The following is a 19777-nucleotide window of genomic DNA, read 5'->3' as shown; positions in this document are numbered from 1 at the left end:
TGGAAACCCCAATCTTAGCCCACATAAACTTGATAGGCAGCTCTCTCTGCCAACTGGAGAGCTTCATTTCTTCCCTATACAGCAAGGAGCAGGGGGGTTAGGGTTAATCCCCTAGGCAACTGAGGAGATAGGCTTTCTGTAGCCATGGGAACACCAATCTCATCTCTCCAAACCTTGTCAGGCAGGTCTGTCTGCCAACCAGAGGCCTGTTCTGCTCTATGTGAGCATTTCTTATATAAGGTACAGCTTTCTGCCTTGTGCTTTTCAGTTCCAGTAAACAGAGGGAGGACCTGTTGCTGGGATTTGGAGTGAAAGAGTGGAATTGGGAGCTTTTGGCTGGATTTGCTGCTGCTTTAAGAGACTGAAAAGCCTCTTTATTATTTTCAGTCTTGGCCTTGCTGGGAAGGTCCTTGGGTGAGGGTGCCTTCTTTTCTCCCCCCCATCCAACCCCAGTCTCAGGGCATTGCCTGACTCTGAGGCCTACCTTTTCTTTCTTTACTTATATTCTTATTTAGAACATTTGTTCTTGCTGACTTGTTGGGTGAGGGTGAGTGGAGGAGAGCCTGCTGAAGTCTCCCCGTGAGTTTGGCATCTCTGGGTATGAAGGAGGCAACTGAAGTGCTCTGGGTTCTGACGAATCATGAAATGGGACAATTTCATGAAAGTTAATGATTCATGGAATGTGACGAAACACGAAACGCTCGTTTTGATTTTTTTCCCATTTCATGCCCATCTCTACTTAGGAATCTAGAATAGAACAGAAAGCTTTTTGGAAAGAACCATTGTGATGTCATTAAGAAAATCAATTTTTATTATTTCTCCCCAGACAATTATTATAAAACAGTGGTTACAAAGTCTTTTAAGTTATCCAGTGCAAAATGGAAGCACCCTCTTAATATTCTATCTATAGCTCACAAGAATCTTCTGGAACTGAAACGAGTAGCTACAATTTTGCTTCAAAAAAGTAACATCAGCTTATACCAAGTTTGAATACAGCCAGCATGGAAACTGAACTGCAGACTCCAATGAAACAGCTACTGGCTCTCCTAATGAAAAGGTGCAAAATCACGATGAGGCACAATTAACATATACAATAAAAACAATTATGTACATTAAATAGTTGCATTTGTAGCCCAAAATAGTCAAACGATAGTTCAAAGGGAAGTGAATTTCCATTTGAGAAATGCTCCACAAAGAATACTTTTATCAATTTTTTCCCACCGGACATAAATATCTCGACACAAAAAACTTATATCTACATTCTTCAGTTTTGTATCTCATTTATGTTTTTTGTTCTTTGCCTTTCGGAGAAAATGTCACATTATATGGCTGTCTTCTTTTAGGACGAGGGCAGGGAACAAGGTCCTCTTTTATGTAACCTTTAAAATAAAACAAAGGAAAGTTTTTATCACATAGCTCATATAAGAAAAAAATGTTCTAGTAACGTGTAAATTCTATTTAAACATAAAATAGACAAAATAGTTTGATGGTTAGAAACCACAAGGACCTTATATACAATAAGTAGAGTATTAACTGTGTTGCTTTATTACACCTCTGCCCCTAAATGGAAACTGAATACACTGTACAAAAGTTAATGCTATTAGGACAATTTTGACAATGAGCTAAATGTTGATATACACAGAACTCAAACCCATTGGTTGGTTCAGACTTCAGAGCTCACACCAAGCCATATACAGTTGTGTGCTCCATGCTTCCTTTACACACTGCAAGTCCATTACAGTGCCATCCCAAGTAGAGTGCCCCCTAATGGACTTAGAAGGGTGTACCGGTATTTAGGATTAGGCTGTGAGCAATTTATAACTTCGATTTCTGTGGCATCCAGTTTGTGTTTTCCATCCATATCAAGATTGCAAACCTACTTCAATTTAAGATCAGGAAAGAAAATACAAACATAGTTTGTTGATCGGGATGCAACAGAAAACTGAATGGCATTAAACTGAAAGTTATTAATTGACCTAAAGCACATAAGAACAGGTGGTACAGGACTTGTTCATGTAGCACTAACATATGGTTTGGTATTATGAGTGAACCAACAGGCAATTTAGGTTAAATTTATGAATTTGAAACCTGTACAAATTCTGTGGTTATAAATCAAAACATTTCTTTTAAGAATTTTATAGTTGGGACTTCCGGTTTGGGATTAATGGCGATCTGACGAGCCTAGAGATCTGGGCTATCCGAGGCACTGTTTTTCTGGAAAGCAAGGCGCTGAATGCCTGCTACCAACCCAACTTCAGGGAGAAGTTGGGCTTGAACGCTACGCATCCCCGAGAGAGTGTGATCTCGGGGGTGGGTGGGTTCTGAATCAAGGATTCTCCCCACCACCTTGAGGTCCCCTCGGAGAAGGGCGAACTACTATCTCTGCAGTACCTCAGGAGTCATTTAATTGGCTTAAGATCATCAGAAACCAAGCTTCAGTAACAGCTTTAACCAACTATAAGTGAAGGAAACAGCACAGACAACCCGCAGAATCGTCGCAAGGTAAAGATCATTATCGAACTTTGTAAATTAAAACGGCAGTGAAAAGACCAAGATAAAAATTTCAAAAGGACAGAATTTAACAGAGTAAATGACAAGGAACAATTGTTGAGTAAACTGGTGAAGCTGGTGAAGTTTTTAGGACTAAAAAAGCGAAATGAAATATTGTTTATACATACTTGCGGTTAGAAGAGAGATAGCCAGCATGAGAGAGGAGGTGTGGACTAGGGGAAACATTGCGAGATGGGAAGTAAACAGGCGAGGAGACAACTTGGTGCCTAGAGAGGACAGCAGAGGGCAGGAAGTAAGAAGACTGACTGGAAGAAGGAAGACCCGGAAGCAAAACAAAGGAAACACTGGAGAGGCTACAAGGATTACAGGAACAGGAAGCACGCCATTTTAAGTGAGGTATGAAGCAAAGCCAGTAACCATAGAGAAGTGCCAGAGAAACCATAGAGAAAAAACGCCCGACATTTTGCAATTAAGAGAAACTACTTTCAATTGCCAAATAAGAGACATTTAAAAATATTGAAAGAAGAGAAGAATAAAAGAAGTCAAAACGGATTTAAGGAAAAGAGCAGATACGTGGGGAGGCACGAAGCTGAGTCCCATGATGGCTGGGGAAAAAGCAGATAAAGAATGGCAAGTCTCAGTAGATGCGGCGAGTGAAGGATTAGAAAAAAAAGTTACGGAGAATCACTAAGAGCTGCTGCAAAAAATGCAGGAAATGCTTGCAAAAGATTTAAAAGATACTATTAAGGCGGAAGTAGCAGGATTGGCAAAAAACATTGACAGAATAAAAAAGGAATTGCAAGCAACTAACAACAAAGTTGAAGAGGTAGAGCAAAAGGCTAAGGATATAGTGGTGAATATGAAGCAGGAAAACCAAGTGATGCAAGAAAGAATGGCAATGATGGAATGTAAGGTGACAGAGAGGCAACTTAGATTTCGGGGCGTGCAGGAATCGGATACACAAACTGTACAGGAACAAATGACAGAAATTCTGGCAGAATTCCTAGACAAAGAAACAGAGGAAATAACATCAAATATGGATCTGGTACTCAGAATTAATTCAGCTTATGCACAACAAAAGAAGATACCAAGAGATATTATTGTGCAATTAGTAACAAAAAGAATGAAAGAGGAAATTATCAAAAGGCATTTTGAAAATCCCTTAACAGTGGAGGGAAACAGAATCAGGATAATGAAAGAGATGTCAAAAAGGATTCTCCAAGAAAGGAAAAAATATAGAGAGTTGACCCAGAAACTAAGAGAAAAGGACATCAGATACAGATGGGAGATACCAGAAGGACTAAGTTTTTACTATAAAGCTTTAAGAGTCATTATCAAGACAAGAGAGCAGATGGAAAAGTTTTTTGAGGAAAATGCAGAGGATTTTCCCAGACCATTAAGAATGTAATATAATGGAATACAAATTACTATCGTGGAACGTAAATGGACTAAACTCACCCCAAAAGAGAAAAACAATATTTCATTGGCTAAAAAAACAAAATTGCAATGTAATTTGTTTACAAGAGACACATATCAAGGATCAAGACATTAAATATTTAAAAAACAAACAATTAGGAAAAGAATATATAACATCGTCCAAGCAAAAGAAAAAAGGAGTAGTGATTTATATTAAAGAGGCTATAGATTCTAAATTAATTTTTCAAGATCAGAATGGAAGGTATGTGGCTGTGGAAATTAATGTAAATGCTAAAAAAACATTGATAATAGGTCTTTATGCACCCAATGGTGCAAAAGACCAGTTTTTTAGAGAAATAATGGACAAATTGGATCAAGACTCATATGACCAGATGATAATGGCTGGAGACTTCAATGGTGTTGTGGACTTACAAATAGACAGAAATATAAAGGGATGAAACAAGAAATCTGGAAAGTTACCAAAAATATTTTTTGAATTAGTCCAGCAAGAACAACTTGAGGATGTGTGGAGAAAAGAAAATCCTAAAGGCAAAGATTTTACATACTACTCCGCGAGGCATTCATCATTTTCAAGAATAGACATGATTTGGACATCAAAAGAACTAGCTCTATGGACAAAAAAGTGGAAATTTTGCCAAGGGTGAGTTCAGACCACAATCTAATACTATGGAAAGTGATAATGGGTCGGAGAACAGTAAGATGGAGAATAAACGAAGATCTATTACAAGATCAAGAAAATTTGAAGTATTTGAGAGAGGAGACAAAGCAATTTTTTCGAATAAATAATAACAATGACGTTTCAATCCAGATGGTATGGGATACATATAAGGCAGTAATAAGAGGAAATTTAATTTCACTAAATAACAAGGACAAGAAAAGAAAGCAAGAGAAATGGCATAAAATACAGGAGAAATTGTATAAAAAAGAACAGGAACTAAAGAAAAAACCTGGGAAAAATCAGTAAGACAAGAGATCAAAATACTGCAGGAACAAATAAGAGCCATCTGTAACAAGGAACTAGAATGGAAATTAAAGGTATTAAAACAGAAGTCATTTGAAGAAGCAAATAAACCAGGAAAGTACCTAGCCTGGCAACTGAAGAAGAAAAAGGAGAAGAAAATTATTAACAAGATAATAGAAGAAGGAAAAGAATGGAAAGACCAGCAGACAATTAAGCATGCCTTTTACAAATATTATGCAAAATTATTTCAAAGGAAGGCAGTAAACTTGGAAGAAATAGACCGATATTTACAAAAAACAGATTTACCAAGGATATCATAAAAAATGAATCAGAGACTGAATGCTCCAGTAACAGAGGAAGAAATTATACAAACAATAGAAGCAGCAAATATTGGAAAAGCACCAGGACCGGATGGGATCACAGCTAAATTTTATAAAGTAATGAAGGAAGACCTTGTACTGATATTAAAAATATAATGAATGATATACTTCAAGGAAAAGGGCTTCCAAATACATAGAATGAAGCGAGCATTGCTCTGATTCCGAAAGAATTACAAGATTTGACAGATGTGAAAAATTATAGACCAATTTCGCTTATAAATAATGACTATAAAATATTGGCAAGAATATTAGCAGACAGACTTAAAATATGGCTCATGGACTTTATAGGAGAGGACCAGGCTGGATTCCTACCAAACAGACGACTAAAAGATAACTTGAGAGTGGTTATAAATGCCATTGAATATTTTGACAAGCGACCAGATAAAGAAGTTGGCTTTTTCTTTGCAGACGCAGAGAAGGCCTTTGACAACTTGAACTGGGACTTTATGTTTGCATCAATGGAAAAGATGGACTTAGGTAAAGAATTTATAGAAGCAGTAAAAACAATATATAAGGAACAAAGAGTGACAATCTGTGTCAATGACGACCTGACAGAGAAGTTTGAAATAAGGAAAGGTACAAGACAAGGATGTCCACTATCACCATTGTTATTTGTTACGGTCTTAGAAATATTATTAAGGCAGATTAGAGAAGATGTCAACATAAAAGGAATAGAAATAAAGGGATCTTCATATAAGTTGAGAGCTTTTGCAGATGATGTGATGTTTATAGCAGAAGATCCACTACAAACTTTGCCAAGACTACTACATAAAATTAAGGAATTTGGAGATTTGGCAGGCTTTTTTATAAATAAAAAGAAGTCAAAAATAATAACCAAGAATATGACCAAGAAGAAGCAACAGGAACTGAGTGAATTAACAAATTGTGAAGTGGTACACAAGACTAAATATTTGGGAATAGAGCTCACAGCTAAAAATATTGATCTATTCAAGAATAATTATGAAAAGCTCTGGACACAAATTGAAAGAGATATGATAAAATGGAATAAATTAAATTTATCGTGGTTTGGTCGGATTGCCACAGTTAAAATGAATGTGTTGCCTAGAATTATGTTTCTAATGCAAACAATACCAATCATAAAAGACAAAAAACAATTTGAAAAATGGCAGAAGAAAATATTGGAATTTGTGTGGGCATGGAAGAAACCAAGAGTAAAGATGAAAGTACTTTGTGATGCTAAGGAAAGAGGTGGAATGCAATTACCGGATCTTCGACTTTACCATGAGGCGATATGTCTAGTCTGGTTAAAAGAATGGGTGTCTTTAGCCAATCATAAATTGTTAACTTTGGAAGGCTGTAAGAAATTTTTTGGATGATGTGTATATGTGGTACGATAAGTACAAAATGGATGCAATGTTTCAGCACCACTATCTGAGAAGAAATTTATTGTTGACATGGCTAAAATATAAAAAATTTATAGATCAGAAGAAACCACTGTGGATTATACCTGCTGAGGTGATCAACCCAAACCTAGAATATAAAGTAAAAGAATGGCTTTCCCTCAAGGACTTAACAGAAGTAGTAGATAAGGAGGTAAAACTCAAACCAAATGAGGAGTTGCCATTTAAATATGGTTGGTTACAATACAGACAAATTAAAGACCTATTTTATACAGATCAAAGGAAGACAGGTTTTAGAACTAAGAATTCAGAATTTGAGGAACTTTTGTTAGGAGATAGTAATAAAGCAATTTCTAAAATGTATAAATTGTTATTGAAATGGTTCACAGAAGATGAAACAGTCAAGGTACAAATGGTAAAGTGGGCAATAAACTGTAACAATGAAATAATGATGGAAGCATGGGAACAATTGTGGAAATATACGTTAAAATATCAACATGTACCAGTATTAGAGAGAACGGCTATAAAATGTTATATAGATGGTATTTAACACCGAAAAAATTAGCCATAGCTAATAAGCAGCTATCTAATAAGTGTTGGAAATGTAAGGAGCATGAAGGTTCTCTATTTCATATGTGGTGGATTTGCTGTAAGTCTAGAGACTTTTGGGCTAAAATATGTGCTGAGATGTCTTTGATACTCCAGTATAATGCTGTTAAAAATCCAGAAATGTTGTTATTATCTTTGCACTTAGAAGATGTTAATAGAAATGACAAGATATTGCTATATTATATGATAATAGCAGCAAAAATATTATATGCTCAATACTGGAAGAAAGAAGAAATACCTGAAATTGAAGAATGGACAAGCAAATTGTTGTACATGGCTGAAATGGACAAACTAACAAGAAACTTGAAGGATCAAGAACCAAAAATATTTTTGGAAGATTGGAAAAAGCTGAAAAAATATATGGAAAAGAAATGGGATGTTAAGGGACAATTATGGTCTTTTGAAGGGTTTTAAGATACTAAGTAAGATAAGATATAGTTAAGATCTTTACTAATAATAAGAACAACTATAATATAGAAATAATGTGATATTAATAGGGGGGGGTTCGAGTGCTGTTGGAAGTCAACATTGAAAAGGGGGAGGGGAGGGGGTGGGGAAATATACTTGTGGGAATTGAAATGGATTGTATTTGTGTTTTAATCTGACTATATATTGACCCATCCAATACAATTTATTAATTAAAAAAAGAATTTTATAGTTGAAATAAACTTCTGATTCAATATTCTAAAATAAAAAACAAATGCATTGAATTTCACAGGTGAATAAGAAGTGTGTTAATATGGAACTAACATGCTGTTTGTGATGAAGAGAGTAGGAACCTGTGTTATTTATAAGATTAAGCTTCTTACCAGCTGTTGTCGGATGGCTTATACTTATAAAAGTAAAGAAAACTTATTATGCGTAAATAGGAAAATACTTTTGATGTTATATTGTCTCAGAATTTCTAGGACATTGGAGAAACTTTCCTAATGTTGTTCCATGCTTAAGAAAAGGAGTTCTAAATTAGGAAGTCCTTAGTTTAATTCTAGCCTCAACCATGAGCACAAAGTTTCGACTTACTATTTAACTTCATCTGAATCTGTCTTGTATCTGACAAGATAGTAATACTGTCCTGCCAAATAGGCTGTTGTAAATATTTCTGAGAAAATATTTGTAAGCACTTTTAGAATTAGGAAAAGTGATAAATATTATGATCCACTTAATTTTTTTAAATAATGTGGGTGGATGTTAGTAGTACAGCTGCTGCAATCTCATGTTATGGTGCAACTCATTTGTGGATCCCAACTCAACAGCAGAAGATCGTTGGATTTAGTATCACAATATGCTCAATTTGTGTGTAATACATTTTAGATATAGGCTTCAATGGACTTAGAATGGTGTAAGTCTGTTTAAGATTGCATAGCTAGTCATTCCTACAAGACAAGAATGGCATTGAAAGAACATGAGGGTTAAGAGACTAAACCACATTTCCCTGAAATCAGTAGTAAAATTTCAATTTACTGTAACAGTTCAAGACTGCATTTTGTCAAGCTTCTATAGCACCAAAAACTATTCAATACACATCAAAGTCATACTAACTGCATGGCATATGAAGACAAGATGCTGACACCTCATCAGTGAAGTTCTGTTATAAGCAATACATAGACTGATGGAGGGGGGGGACTTTTTCTTGTTTGCCACATCAGATAATGGTGGGCTCTTATCTGCTATGGATGCATTAGATAAAATTTTATTATGCTGAGGAAGCTGAGGTTTGAACTAGATGATCCAAGAGTATCTTCAATGCTCCAATGCTTTTTTTTACTCCCCACAACTAATGTAGCTATTATCAGGGTAAAACTAGTATATAGCCTTAATAGCTTTGTTTCCTCACACCCAGAAAGCTCCAACTGGCTGACATGGCTGCTGGTCTATCTGTACACTAAGCATAGGGAAGGCTAATGCCCTATCTGATAACCACATGGCTTGATGGGGGATAGACCCACCCCCCTTGCATAAACAGTGATGGCCCAACAACAAAAGCGGAGCTTTGCAGACAGTGTGGATGTGGCAGTGTTTGTTTAGTTAGATTGACCCTGGGTGAACAGATAAGAGAGAATCTCTTCCTGCCTAGACAAGCCTCCTGATAATTAGCCAATTTTGATTTAAAAGTGGAATGATGTATTTCAATACATGAAGCTGCTGTATATAAAATCAGATCCTTGGTCCATCAAAGTCCGTACTATCTACTCAGACTGGCAGTGGCTCTCCAGGGTCTCAGGCAGTGGACTTTCACATCACCTACTACCTGATCCTTTCAACTGGAGATGCTGGAGATTGAACCTGGGACCTTCTGCATACCAAGCAGAGGCTTTTCCACTGAGCCGCAGCACTTTTTCCTGTCTTACTATCTACTGGTGCTTCCTGCTTAATTAGGCATTTATTGTCAGGAGCATCTGGCGTGAAATGTTGAAATTAAACAGAAGTATTTTATCAGGAGTCTAACAATCTGATGATATTAATCATAAGATAATGAGGTTGCTGTAGGTTTCTTCCTGCATGTGAAAGCAACATAGCGCTGATCTGTTGGAAGCTCATTTTGCGCCTGGACTGCATACAGATAAATCCTCCGTTTATATAACTTCAAGCATGTCATGCAGCAGGTTCATAATGATTTAAGAAAGGCATATAGGCCCAATATTATATAGGCCCAACTCTTTCAACATGTATAATTCTCCTTGGAGACTAACATTTCCCCCTTTTTATATAAGCTATCACATAAATCTTACATTGGTTCTATTGTCCATTGGTTAAATTAGGGAAGCTTTTGTTTTGTTTGTTCATTTATTTATTAAAGCATTTTACGTGCATATCCTGGTGGTAAAAGGCAACTTACAATCATAGATTTTAAATAATTACAGTTAAAATAAAAATAACAACCTCCAATCCCCTTAAAAGTCATTCAAACACCTCGAAAGCCCTGACAAACAGAAAAGCCTTGCAGGGCCTTCTAAAGACCTCCAAGGTGGGAGCTTCCCTCACCTCCTCAGGAAACTCATTCCACAGAGCAGGGGCCACAAATGAAAAGGCCCAAGCTCTGGTCAATTCCAGATGAGCCACTCAAAGAGGTGGGGTTGCCAAGAGACTGTAGCTGACACACAGGGACATATGAAAGGATCTTAGAAGCACGATACTTTCAGTTGCTATAACTTAAAAAAAATGTGAAACAAGAGGTCCCCCACTCCACTGGTAACAGATAGTTTAGTATTTCAGGTTCCTACATTAGACATGGTCAAACTACTTACATAGCAGGCAAAATAGAGCTCTGGATCCATTTCATTTTTATACTTTTAAAATACACACACACCTACCTCTTTCAACACACATTTGGGTGGTAGGAAATCCAACCTCCCAGAAGTTCTCTGGTGTGTCAGGAGGAATGTAGCGAGACCGATGTCTTGAACAGGCAGCTAATTTCTTCTCTTTCTCTCCTTCTGGAAGGTCTGCGTAGTACTAAGGGAAATTGCAAAATTTTTGTATGAATAAACAAATACAACATATAATTAAGTTCAATACAATAAAAATTACCCCCATCAAAGCTTTTAACAATGCACACATCACTGGTTACAGGGATCGTGTCACCTCTGTGGTGAAAGATCTGCTTTGGTTACCCATCTGTTTCTGAACACAATTCAAAGAGCTGGTTCTTAAGGCCCTAAATGGCTTGGGGGCAAGATACATGAAGGACTGCAAGATCAGCCTCTCGAGCCTTGTTCTCTGTGGCCTCACCCTCACCAGTTGCAACTGGAGATGGTATTTTCTGTGGTGTCACCTCATCTTTGGACACCCTACCCCCTTGAAGCTCACCTGATGCCTGCTTTACTTTCTTTTAGGTGCCAGGTTAAGCACATCTTTTTACCCAGTCTTCTTGATGACTCTGTCTGGTGGCTTACACTTACGAAGCCTTGAATGACTACTTAGCTTTCCTATATCAAATCATTTAACTCCTGGCAAGAGGTACACCACAGGTAACTTCTTACATTAGTTGCTGGGTATTGTATACAAATGATACCATTATTGAGTCTGTGCTTCCATTTTAAGCCTTTATTATTACAAAAATAACTATTCAGTATTAATATCAATTCAATCAACAAAAAAGTACATCTATTATAACTACATAGATAATTAAAGTAGAGCAATTACATGAGCCTTACCCAAAGATACAAAGGTCACAGTCAAGAAGCCCCTTCTAAGAAGCTCTTTATCTGTTTAGCTTATCATATTTATAGGGTTTCAGAACTTTCTGTTAACAATAGCTGCCTATCCCACTTCAAAGACACAAAATCTTGGCCAACTTCATACACCAAACCAGGTTATTTATATTTGAAATATCTTCTTGAAATAATAGTTCATTCTTGCTACTTCTTGCGTTAATAAAGTCTATATAGAATTAGTAATTACAAGTTTGCAGGCCAGTGATGATAGGGGGAGGAGAGGCAAGGCGCCAGCTGACAGGACTCAACAGACAACCATGATGGAGTTGAAAGAGACTACAACTTTATTGGTTAACAGCTTATGGAGCATTGGTGCGGCATAGGGCATGGATCCCATCATCAGCTGACAGGCCTGCCAGCTATAACCCTCCCTGCCCCCTCAGAACACCTGCTGAGGAAACAGCCATGCGATGGCAGTTAGTGGGATACCATATGGGCAGATGCCTCTGTGTGGATCTTCTGCTGCCTGGGAGTGAGAATGCCCGGACGCCCCCAAGCTGGGTATGCACCTGCCATGCCTCGCTCACTAGATTCCTTAAGGGGATCCCCATAATAGGGAAACTGAGCTTGCAAGCCCTGTTTCCCCCTAAATGGATCTATGCCCAATGCCCAAACCTCTTGCTTCAAAGTTGTGATGAAAAGAAAGTACAACCATTACCCGCATGCTCATAGAGACAATAAGGGCCCTAGGGAGGACTTGGTGGGAAAGTTGGCCACAAAACAAGTAGCATGGGGCAGGGCCAGCCCCTCCTAAAGAGGGCTGGTGGTGGACCTGAGAGGGAACTGTGCCTCTCAAGGCGGTCGCTCCATTCCCTGCCCTGTTGTCTAGACCAACCAGCCCTGTTTGGCTGGCCTGGTATTCAAACCATGGTAGTGTGAGGTGCCCTGCAGAGGCTGCTGGTAACCTCCCCACATCTAGAACATGGCAACCGCCTTACACCCTGCCTTCCTCACCCCCCACAGCCCACAACAGGTTCCCTAAGGTGAGTCTGGGACTAGCGTTTCTCATACATCTGAATATCTTTTGGCCCTCTACCAATGTAACTATCCTTGAATAATATTGCCAGCTTCCATGAAGTTAAAACATTTCTGCCATTCTCAGATACTCCCTGCTCTTGAGCCTTGGTATATTGTATATATTGATATGGGTTAGATCACTCTTTTAATCTATATATGGTTATACAACTGTGTAACTCTATTGTTTTATGTCCCTTTCCAAGGCTGTTAAGATTTTAGACCTCTAGACTCCCTTTGTGGCCAGTCTAGTCATGAGGCCAGGCTAACTTGGTTTGTGTGTGCATAGGTGTCTTGAATAACCTTCTTGGTCTTATCCAGTAACTGGTCTGCTATAGTTCTAGCCATAATACCAGGCTTTTAATTAAGGGTTTTATCATCAGCTTTTTAATGGTATATTGCTGTTTTATGGATAGTTTTTATGCTGGTTATGCTCTGAAGAGGCAGCATAGAAATATTCTAAACAAACAAACAATAAATCACCACAAGTGCTAAACTGTACCTGCAAAGCTTTGGCCTTTGCCCAATGGCTTCTTTGCATGTTAGTTTTTCAGATGCACACTGAATCCTGTGCCTTGCACCAGTGTTTGCAAACATATTTTGAAACAATTAATAAGACTTTGAATACTTTAAATTCATATTGCCCAGAATAGTTTTAACGTAATTGGCATCTTAACCAAGATTCAGATCTCGAACATGCCAAAAACTTACATATACCTTCTTTCCCTTCTTCTCATGTGCAAGTCTCTCCCCAGAGATCATACTGCAGTGCTGTATCTGTTTAGTGTTGTATCTGTTTAGTGTTTGTAATTCGCTTCTAATTAAAAATCCTCAATTTTAAAGATAAAAAATGTTAGCACTAGCATCTGTGAAGTTGTAATGCTACCCTACAGTCAGCTCCCAAAACAAAAGAAGAGGGATTTTCATATTCAAGAGTGTGTGACATCCACCCCACACTTCAACTGTCCTATCTAAAGTTAGAAGACTGTTATGTCTGTACCAGTCACAAAAATATGCAACAGGCATATTCTTTCTTTTAGTCCTAATTATCAAAACATTACATTTATTGTTTAAAATGTTTTAACATTTTAACATAACCTTTAAACATTGATCTGGACTCTGGTTTGATACAGTAGGAAAGGAGTCTATACAGTATCTCTGGAATTCAACTTTTACTTATTCTCTTTTGAGTGTGGTTGACCAAGGTCAGTTCTAGTCAGGCAGACTGTAATAGTGCTAGGAACATACAGGTACTGAAGTATAGCTAGGCCATTGTGATTTCTGTAGGTATATTCAATGAGAAATATTTTGCATTCATATGTAATTAAGAGAGATTTCACTGACTGAATACCTGAGAAGTTTGTCAATGACATGTATTTAGACCCATAAACAAACTTAAACATAAAAGCTTTCAGATGTACTACTAAACCATTTTATGGACTAACTATCTGCTGAAGCCTCCCATAAATAATTTACCAGCTTGCGATTTTATCTTTTCAGGGAGACTTAAGGAAGGCAAGTGTAATGTCTCATTTCTTACTAAGACAGTTTTCCAAGTGAAAAACAACTTCTAGAAGGTAGCTTATGGCAAAGCAAATACTAGTTCATGCTAGTAACTCTAAAAGTAAGACATACACAGATCAGACTCCAAAGTTTGTTCATATGCTGCTCTCATAAAGAGGATATACACAGAAGGAAGCATTGCCCTGTCCTTCACCAGTTGGATTCTTACATCTAAGGTATATACTGGCTCTTAGAGCCAATGCTCTCTCTCCTATGATCCATTTCTCAAAATATACAAGGAACTTTACAATCCTTTATTATTTGTATTGTATGTATTATTGTATGCATGTATATTATATATTCTGCTTCAGTACAAGGTACTAGGGCTAGATGACTTTGCAACAGGTCCTGAAAAATGTATCTTTCCACTGACCATAACAACCGCATGTTCTCTCTCTCTCACTACAGAGTACATTAAGCAAGGAAAGAATTTTAATCCTCTTTGCTGAGGTCTACTGGATAATATGCTATATTTCTAGCCAGTCTCTTCCAGAAGTGTATGATGCAGACATTATACGGTACCATAATATTTATGCATCCAGAAATCTTTCTCAAGGGTAAATTCATGTTTTAGTTTAACTGGAAACTTGACAGCACTGCAAGCTGAATGCACTGATTTATCTCAGAGCAGAACCACAAGTGACAAAAGGCACAGATTGGACACTTGTCAGCTTCCCTCAAGTTTTGATGGGAAATGTTAGGCAGCTTGGCGGAATGTTGGACAAGTGACAGTTGAAAAGTCCATTGGACAGCAGTCGGAGAGCGAAGCTGCGAGACCGGGATGCCTACATTTCCCATCAAAACTTGAGGGAAGCTGACAAGCGTCCAATCTGTGCCTTTTTGTCACTTGTGGTTCTGCTCTCAAATAAGAGCTAACACATAGAGATGGGCACGAAGTGGAAAGAAAAGAACCATGAGGTTCACAGTTCGTCACGTTTCACAAACCACAAACTTTCATGAACCTGCCTGGTTCGTGAACCGGTTCCTTTGGTTTGTGAAAACGTCGCTTCCATGTCAGCAAATCGTCACTTCTGGGTCAGCAGATGGTCACTTCAGGGCCATCAAGTCTGCAAAAAGCCCAACCCCTGTTGCCTAGGAAACTGATTGATCGACGTCAGGCTGTCTGCAGTGACTAACTGAAAAACGAACCAAATGAACCAGCTTAAAGTTCATGGCAGTTTGTCAGAAATGGGCTCTGATGAACCACCAGTTCACGAACCATGAACTGGCCCCGGTTCATGCCGAACTTTGGTTTGTATGTTGGTTCATGCCCATCTCTACTAACAAATAATACCAGCGGGATCATATCAAAGAGAGGAAATGGCCAGTCTGGAATAGAATCACATTAAGCAGAAGCAAAACCATGGGTTGTTTGCGGCTAATTTATATGTGCATGTTCTGCATGTGATGACTGCAGTATCAAGGCATGTGCCAATTATATTTATTCAGATATTTATACCCTACCTTTCCACACTACAGTCTATATAGCAGCTAATATGTAAGATAAAATTCAGATAAAAAAAGATAAACATCACAAAAGAATTATATCCAGCAGAAAGCTAACAAAGCAGCAGCACCAGGTTGGGCATTAGAATCACTCCTCTAATAGTCCTTTTCTAATCCCTATGTGGGGTAGAGATAAGTGAGGACACTAAGAGCCAGTTTGGTGTAGTGGTTAAGAGTGACAGAACTCTAAACTGGAGAACCAAGTTTGATTCCCCTTGATTCTGCTTGAAGCCAGCTGGGTGACCTTGGGTCAGTCACAGCTTCTTGGAGTTCTCTTAGCCCCACCTACTTCACAGGGTAATTGTCGTGAGGATAATAACAACACACTTTGTAAACTGCTCTGAGTGGGTTTAAGTTGTCCTGAAGGGCAGTATCTAAATCAAATGATATTATTATAAGACCCCAGTTGGGATGGGGGGGGGGAAGAAACAGAATGTAAGAAAGTTAATGCAGGGCCCTGTGGATTTCTACCCGACTCTGCTTCCTGCCTAAAAGACATGGACAGTATGAGAATGCATGGAATCCTTTACTCAGGACAAAAGATGGACACTATCTTACAATCAGGAAGTGTTGCTGAACCTCACATTGATACTGGCCCCTCTGCTCCTGATACAGAATGATCAAAACTTATATGCAAAGACTAAACCAAAGCATGTAAAACTGATACAAGATGAAGCAACTTTGATCTACATATCATGCTATAAACGGTTATCAGAAGAGTGTAGAATAGGGGAGTGCGATTCGGGTTTTGGATTTGGGTAAAGTGTCTGAATCAGACCCGATTTGCAATGATTCGGGATTTCTAAATCAAAGCTTCCCAAAGCGATTTGGATCAGCCAAGCAGCTGATCCAGCCGGCGGGGGTTTAAATGCCCCTTTCCATGCTGCTGCAGGAGCCACAGGAGCTGGCTCCGGGCTTCTCCGCTGCCCAGCTGATTGGTGTCCCCTCTCCCTGCCAACCAGGTAAGTGGGGTGGGTGGAGGGGGGAGTGGGTTTGCCCCAGGGGTGGGAGGGTGGGGGGGAGGAGGTTGCTCCCCCTCACTTCAGTATGCTCTTAATCTTTACGGAACATACCAAAGTGAGCTAAATACCAGAATCCGCTTTGGGATTCTGGTAATTCCGGATTTCCCCCCGCTTCGGGTAAACCTGGAGCAGGAAACCCAAAATTTTGCATCCCCTAGTGTAGAATGACAATATGGAACACAGAAGAACAATATACGTGTTCAATAAACTTGAGATCATATAATTTCTTATAACAGGTCAGCAATGAATCTAATGGGTATTTGGTTCAAGCAGACAAATCAAAGTAATCTTTCCTAAAATGTATGATTCACTTAAAAATTTAGTGCCACAAGTGGATTATGGCTACTGCTGGATTAAATGACTTCAAAAAACCTATACACGCATCTGTCTACCAACAGTCATTTAACCTCGGTAGTAAAATGGAACCTGCATAGAAGCAGTATAGTTCTAATACCAGATGCTAAAGTTTAACAGGGGAAGGCTGTTTCTTTCATGCCCTGCTCATAAGCTTCCCAGAGGCATTTGGCTGGCCACTGTTGGAAACAGGATGCTAGGCTATCTGGAACTTGGCCTGATACAGTAAGATAGTTTTATTGATGCACTATCACTTACTGCTTCTATCTTCTTTGCCAGATGCTTCCTCATGTTTTGTAGGCTACATGCATAACCACAAGTATTAATCAAAACATTTTCATTCTACCTAAACTTTCTCATCTAGCAAGACCCTGATTTAGAAGTCTTCTGTGTTTCATCCCACTGTTTCGTTAAAAATGCTTTTACTGACATTCCATATGTTTTTGTGATAATATTCTTCTTGGACAGTTTATACAAAAGTTCTTTTAATACACATTTCAAAATTGTCCTTATTGAAACTTTTTCTCATTACAAAAGTCTCAAAACATTTCTATCCTTGCAGTTGCCAAAATGTAACAAGAACTGAGTTCTTGGAGAGGAAAAGCCCTGTACTGTACACAGACAGGAAATTAAAATTGTTCACACACAACTCTTGGCACAAGACACAGAGCTGCTTTTATGTCCTGTTTTTATTCAAGGCTTCTAAATTTCACATCTTTTGGAACAGAGAATTGAGTTCCACAGTGAGCTATAAATTAAGCTACATGTAATATATAAAAAAAGTCTTGTCGAGATTTTATTAAGCTGTTCTTTTTTAAGGTTCCATTTCAGAAATATATTAATCTGCTCATTTTAAATGAAGAAGTTTGGAAAAACAAAATGGCTAAAAATGGAATATGATGCATTACACATGCTCTCGTACGATAATTGGTTGCATTTTATATCTGGTTATTTGAAGCAATGCAATAACTTGACAGAGGCAAGAAAAAGCCTGCTAAAACTAGGAAAGCAGCAAATACATTATGAGTCAGTGTGTGCGTTATGGGCTGTCAAGTCACTTCTGAACTATGGTGACCCTATGAATGAAAGACCTCCGAAACACCCTATCGCAAGAATATACCCTATGCAAGAATAGTGAACAAAACTGGTAGGCAAATCTTTGAGAAGGCAGCTCCTGAGGTTGGAAACCCCTTTTGGAACAGCTTTGTTCAAAATTACAGTCTGAAACCGCTGTGCACATGCAGAAATGCTTGGGAAAAGTCACACAAATCTTGAGACCAGTTTTTGAGATATAAAACAAAAACAACAAAAGAGGATTGCCCCCCTGCATTCATTATTATTATTTATTGCATACTAGCTTGATACCCATGCTTCACTACAGTATTTAACCACTTTAAATCTAGTTATAATACTTACAGATGCGTAACATTTTTTGGTTTGTGTGTGTATGTGTGTGTGTGTGTGTTTTGAGTTGGCAACCCTAGTGACCTTTTAGGGGAAGACTGGGTGTTGCATTTTACCTCATTCAATGAGTCCCAATAGCAACTGCATACTGTTTAGAACGTGGAGGGTGAGGACCAATCAGGCTGCCTACACAAATGACCTCTGTGTTCCAGCTGTCTCTGGGGGGGGGGGATGAGGTGTGGAATGTTGTGATCCCCAATCAGCCCACATATGCAAATGACCTCGAAAGGCTGGCCCAATCAGGGAAGAGTGGCCAAGCTGGCACTGGGCGGAGGTGCAAGTAGGCAGCAGCCTGTCAGCCACACAGGGAAGCTTTGCTATGGTATTTAACGACTTTAAATTCATTTATAATATTTATGGGTATGTAATATTTTTGGGTTTGTGGGGGGTTTTTTTAGGTGGTTTTGTAGTATAATAGCATAGTACCTGAGCTTCACAAAGGTGTTTGAATAAAGCGAAGCATGTTGACGCCGAAAACTGATGAAGTGTATTTCAAAATGTAACATTTATTGAAGAGATTTTAAAAGGAAAATATTGTAGTGCAATAAATAAAGTGAAAATTACGTGCAACCTTTTTTTTCTACTGAAGGACCTCTTTGTAGACCTCATTGGTGGTTTTCCCTTCAGGTGCTAGGATCACCAGGCTGCTGGTTGAGCTCACTCTGAAGCAAGCCAAGTAGAACTGCCCATGTGAGAAGCAGTCCTCCGTCAAGTCAATTCCTGCCACCTTCAGTATCTGCCCCTGGGACTTGTTGATCATCATAGCAAAGCAGGCCTTGAGGGGGAACTGCAGTCTCTTGAATTCGAAGGGGTTCTCTGGTATGAGTGGTATGCATGGTATGAACACCGACTCCCCCCCTCCCAAGCACTGCCAGTGAACAATATGGCCTCGATGATGTTCCTGTGGAGGGCTTTCACTCACAGTCTGGTGCCATTGCAGAGTTTGGGTGGGTTGATGTTCCAGAATAGCGTCACTGGAGCCCCCAACTTTGAGGAGAAGCTTGTGGTCTGGGAAGCCAGAAGGGTTGAGCGTGTTGAGAAACTCCATGGGGTAGTGGATCACGTCATCCATTTGCACAACTAAGTCCACAGATCTGTACTCCATTTCTGCCCCTTCGAAAAAGTTAAGTTGTGTTTCATTAATGATGGCAGCCTTGTCATTCTTGGGGGTCAGAATGGCACGCTTGCACAGCCAGGCCATGGACTTCTCTGTGATAGTGACGATATCAGGGCATATTGTGGCTGTTAGGTCTGCTAGGGTTGTCGCTACTGTGCCCAGTAACCAAAATAAAAAATCATGACGACCTAACTAACAAGTACAATAATAATTACTCTCACAAACCAATTATTACAATATTTCAGCATGCATTTTATAAATAGT

General features: G+C 38.7%; 1 protein-coding gene across 4 annotated transcripts in view; it reads right to left on the bottom strand.

Annotated features, from left to right (window-relative positions):
* Positions 1-788: 788 nt before the first annotated feature.
* The window catches only part of RBBP8 (RB binding protein 8, endonuclease), a 62284-nt gene continuing 43295 nt past the window's right edge, over positions 789-19777 (bottom strand). For all 4 annotated transcript variants that reach the window (XM_054985586.1, XM_054985589.1, XM_054985588.1 and 1 more), the window contains 2 exons: positions 10571-10712; positions 789-1379 (listed from right to left, as the gene is read on the bottom strand). In XM_054985586.1, coding sequence (XP_054841561.1) covers positions 1282-1379; positions 10571-10712 — 240 coding nt within the window. In that variant the 3' untranslated portion in view covers positions 789-1281. The remainder of the gene's footprint in view (positions 1380-10570; positions 10713-19777) is intronic.

The sequence above is a fragment of the Eublepharis macularius genome, chromosome 7, assembly GCF_028583425.1.
Source record: "Eublepharis macularius isolate TG4126 chromosome 7, MPM_Emac_v1.0, whole genome shotgun sequence".
In the NCBI taxonomy this organism is placed as follows: Eukaryota; Metazoa; Chordata; class Lepidosauria; order Squamata; family Eublepharidae; genus Eublepharis; species Eublepharis macularius.
The sequence above is the reverse complement of the archived record's forward strand: the minus strand, read 5'-3'. Positions and strand labels throughout refer to the sequence as shown.